We start from the raw sequence: 4,759 nt of genomic DNA, 5'->3' as shown, positions 1-4,759 counted from the left end.
TAAGCTAATAATTTCTCAGAGCAGAGCGCGCGTACATGTTAATTCGAGCTGAGCCGATTTCAGGTAATATCGAGTTTCACAGTCATTTCGCAATTGAGACAACCAGCTTGCAGTCTTATTACAAGCCACAAGAGGAGACTTAACGCAGCATTTTTAACCTGGAACATCAAGCCACAGATCAGAAGCCATCTACAATGAGGAACAGAGTGATCGGTAAAATGCGTTGGGTGAAATATTTAATGTTCTTTTTCAACTCCATATTCTGGTTAACTGGAGTGTCTCTGGTTGTGATCGGCGGTCTGGGAGAGCTGCTGTACGGCGACTACAAAGACATTACACAGGTAGGCTTCACTTCTGCCACTGCCATCCTTGTAGGAGTAGGCATAGTGATTGGGATTCTTGGCTTTGCTGGGTGTTACGGAGCCATTAGAGAAAACTATTACACCCTGAAGGTGTTTTCTTATTTGTTGATCTTGCTATTGATCGCTGAAGTATCACTGGGTTTGTGGCTGTACTTTGCGCATTTTAGCGTCGGTAAATTCCTCCAGGATTTTCTGAACGACATACTAAGCAAATACGAGAGCGACAAAAGTATTCAAGATCTCATCGATCGAGTACAGCGTAAGTACGACTGCTGTGGCTCTAACAGCTACAAAGACTGGTTTGATTCGCGGTGGAACGTGCAACGCCAAAACAAAAGCGTGAATCATTGGGTGAACAACGTGCCGCGATCGTGTTGTCTCAGTAACACCACGGACGATTCAAGTTGTGGAAATGATTTGGACACGCCAGGAAAGCCTGCACAAATGTTTGTACACACTGAAGGCTGTTTGCGACTGAGAGAGTTCTTCTCGCGTCATCTTTTATTTATGATCAGTCTGGGTGCTGGTGTAATGGCAATACACGTTCTTGCGATTCTGTTCACGTTTTGTCTGCGGCGCGCGATAAAATATTCGTATATGTTGGATCACGTCGATGGTTTACAGCTAATGTAGTCTGCAATTAAACTGAACGAGCAAGTTACTTGAAAATTTGAATCGAGAGAACAGAAGTGTACAAGAGCGATAGACCGAACAAGCAATCTCGGGGGATGAATAAAATCGCTTCGCGTGCGGACTCTGAAGTCTCCTTTTATTTCTTAGCAGTCACGCAACGCTGTTGCTGTTAAAGTATTTTATAGGAAAGGTGACCAGTGGAAAATACAAGTTATACTTGGAAATAATCGTCTTATGACACAGTTGATTAAAAGGAGTAACTGCAGAATACTTAAGTCGATTAAAAATCACAAACACTTAAATTACGTAATACCTTCTTACCAAATCAGAGGAGACCCTCACAAATTGTGTGACCGTTGTAATGTATGGGAATATCGAAAAGGTTCATATTATCGTGATATAATGCGATGACATCTCGTGTATAAGGTCAAAATAGATATCTTTTTACCTGAAATGTTGCGTATTGTCGTTCTTGCAGCTGAAAACGTTCATCTGAGTCAGAGTGTGTGGTACAGAGACTCTCTACTATGCAAAAAGATGTCTATTTTGACCTTACATTTTAGGTTTCATCGCATTACATCACGATAATATGAACCTTTTCGATATTCCCATACATTTTCTCTAAATTAAAAATATTACAGCAGTCACGCAATTTGTGTTGGTTTCCTCACTTCATCAAGAAATTCGTCAAGCGAGGTAGGCCAGCGCTTTATTTTGATAATGTACTTATATGAGTGACTTGTACATAAGCGATGATGGATATAATATAATGACAATAAAATTCTGACTGTTTAAATGATAAAGCAGATGTTCCTGTACTTTTTGTCCACTCGTATTCTTAGCTGATTATGGAAAAGTACTAGTCTCCTTCGCAGCCGCTTTTTGTGTCGTCACGCAACGCTCCTCCCCAAGTGGGGACCAGTCTTAGCTCAGGGCGAAGTCACGTGCGTTTCTCACATTAGAGTGCAAAGAAAACCCAACTGATTAAAAATAGTACGTACCTAACGCCGGCTGTACAACGTATTCCGGCTTTGGGTTCCCAGCTGCCCATTGTAAGATATTTTTAAAAGGGGTTATTATTCATTGAAAATATTTCCCCGATTCTGATTGGCTAAAAGCACACGCATAATTCACCATAATCAGTTACTGATGACCAAATTTTGAAGAATTTTGTGTTTAACGAGGAAATGACGTCAAAAATGCAGCGTTCTTGCAGGTTAAGGCACCGTAACCGAGAAGACCTGGGAACGAAGTTGAGTTGTTTTGGTTGTGAAAACAAAGATGGCGGACGTTTCACTCGTTACAAGAGTAAGAACTAGGCGAAATTATAGCTAAAAACATGACAAGAAAAGCAAGAACAGCACTCGAAGGGCGACATCTGCTATTTGGAAAACATTTGCGGAGCTGAAAAACCCTAAACGTGCACTATCGAAGGTGAACTTAACATCGATGCAGGTAAGCATGTTTTAGCTTTGCTTTTAAACTAGGAATTATTATTTTGAATGAATAATAAAACAATTATTGAAATCGGCTTTCGTATCATATAAAGAATTATGGAGATCTTGGAGGGTGTTATCAGCCTCGGCCTACGGCCTCGAAGGATAACACCCTCCGCGATCTAAATAATTCTTCATAAGATACTCAGCCTCATTCATTAATTGTTAATTAATTGGTCAAAAATTTGAACCTTCTTTGATGTTTGTTTCTCTTCAAAATAGGCATAGAAAAGATGTTTGGAGATGTCAGGAAACAAAAGAAGCCTTTCTAAACAACGAAAAATATGTATTTTATATAGTCGAAAAATGGAATATTTTCCAAAGGGGTCAACCCATGATTTTGGTCAACAATTTGAACTCTCTTCATTGTTTGTTTTTATTGAAGAGAGGCCTAGAAATAATGTTTGGGGATATTCTAGATAGAAAAGAAGCCTTTCTTGACTTCAAAACTATCTATTTCATACATTCAAAAAATCGGATATCTTCAAAAGGGGTTAACTCATGATTTTGGTCAAAACTTCAAACTTTCGTCATTGTTAGTTTTTATTGAAAACAGGCCTAGTAATAACGTTTGGGGATGTTCTAGATAGAAAAGAAGCCTTGCTTGACTATAAAAAAATGTAATTTATATGGTCGAAAGGCTGCATATTTTCCAAAGGGGTTAACCCAAGATTTTGGTCAAAAATTTGAACTTTCTTCATTGTGTGTTTTTATTGAAAATAGGCCTAGAAATGATGTTCGGGGATGTTTTGAAAAGAAAAGAAGGCCTTCTACACAATAAAAAAACATGTTTTATGTAGTCGAAAAATCAGATATTTTCCAAAGGGGTTAACCCATGATTTTGGTCAAAAATTCGAACTTTCTTTATTCTTTGTTTTTATTGAAAATAGGACCAGTAATGACGTTTGGGGTGTTGTAGATAAAAAAGAGGCCTTGGTTGACTATAAAAAATGAATTTCATAAAGTGGAAAAACTAGATATTTTGGAAAGGTGTTATCCCATGATTTTGGTCAAAAACTTCAACTTTCTTGAATATGTGTTTTTATTAAAAATAGGCCCAGAAATGATGTTTGGGGATGTTCTGGAAAGAAATGATAGCCGTCCTACACGATAAAAAATACGTGTTTTATATAGTCGAAAAATCACATATTTTCCAAAGGGGTTAACCCATGATTTTTGTCAAAATTTCGAACGTTCTTTATTGTTTGTTTTTATTGAAAACAGGACTAGTAATGACGTTTGGGGATGTTCTAGATAGGAAAGAGGCCGTGCTTGACTATAAAAAATGTATTTCATATAGTCGAAAGACTGGATATTTTGCAAAGGGGTTAACCCATGATTCAGTCAAAAATTTAAACTTTCTTCAGTGATTGTGTGTTTTTATGGAAAATAGGCCCAGAAATGATGTTCGGGAATGTTTTGAAAAGAAAAGAAGGCCTTCTACACAATAAAAAAACATGTTTTATATCGTAGAAAAATGGGATACTTTCCAAAGGGGTTAACCCATGATTGGTCTAGAAATGATGATTGGGGACGATCTAGAGAGAAAAAAAAAACTTTCTAGACTTCAAAAATATCTATTTCATATAGTCAAAAAATCGGTTATTTTCCAAAAGGGTTAACCCATGATTTTGGTCAAAAATTCGAACTTTCTTCATTGTTAGCTTTTATTGAAAATAGGCCTAGTAACGACATTTGGGGATGTTAGAGATAGAAAAGAAGCCTTGCTTGACTATAAAAAATGTATTTCATATAGTCGAAAAACTGGATATTTTCCAAAGGGGTTAACCCATGATTTTGGTCAAAAATTTGAACTTTCTTGATTGTGTGTTTTTATTTAAAAAGGGCCCAGATATGATGTTCGGGGATGTTTTGGAAAGAAAAGAAGGCGTTCTACACAATGAATAAATATGTTTTGTATAGTCGAAAAATGGGACACTTTCCACAGGGGTTAACCCATGATTTTGGTCAAAAATTCGAACTTTCTTCATTGTTAGCTTTTTATTTAAAAAAAGGGCCTAGAAATTATATTCGGAGATGTTCTTTAAAGAAAAGAAGCCGTCCTACAGGATAAAAAATATATGTTTTATTTTGGCGAAAAATTGCATATTTTCCAAAGGGGTAGGCCTAGAAATGATGTTTGGGGATGTTCTAGATAAAGAAGAGGCCTTTGTAGACTTCAATAATATTTATTTCTTGTAGTCAAAAAATCGGTTATTTTCCAAAAGGGTTAACCCATGATTTTGGTCAAAAATTCAAACTTTCTTC

At 36.8% G+C, this 4,759-nt stretch overlaps 1 protein-coding gene across 1 annotated transcript; it reads left to right on the top strand.

Moving 5' to 3' along the window:
• Positions 1-1,091, top strand: LOC140952292 (CD151 antigen-like). The gene has a single exon (XM_073401719.1). It carries the CDS (start codon positions 195-197, stop codon positions 993-995), a length of 801 nt encoding a protein of 266 aa, XP_073257820.1. The 5' UTR covers positions 1-194; the 3' UTR covers positions 996-1,091.
• Positions 1,092-4,759: the final 3,668 nt, after the last annotated feature.

The sequence above is a fragment of the Porites lutea genome, chromosome 11, assembly GCF_958299795.1.
Source record: "Porites lutea chromosome 11, jaPorLute2.1, whole genome shotgun sequence".
NCBI classification, from domain to species: domain Eukaryota; kingdom Metazoa; phylum Cnidaria; class Anthozoa; order Scleractinia; family Poritidae; genus Porites; species Porites lutea.
This window is presented reverse-complemented; position numbering and strand designations above follow the sequence as displayed.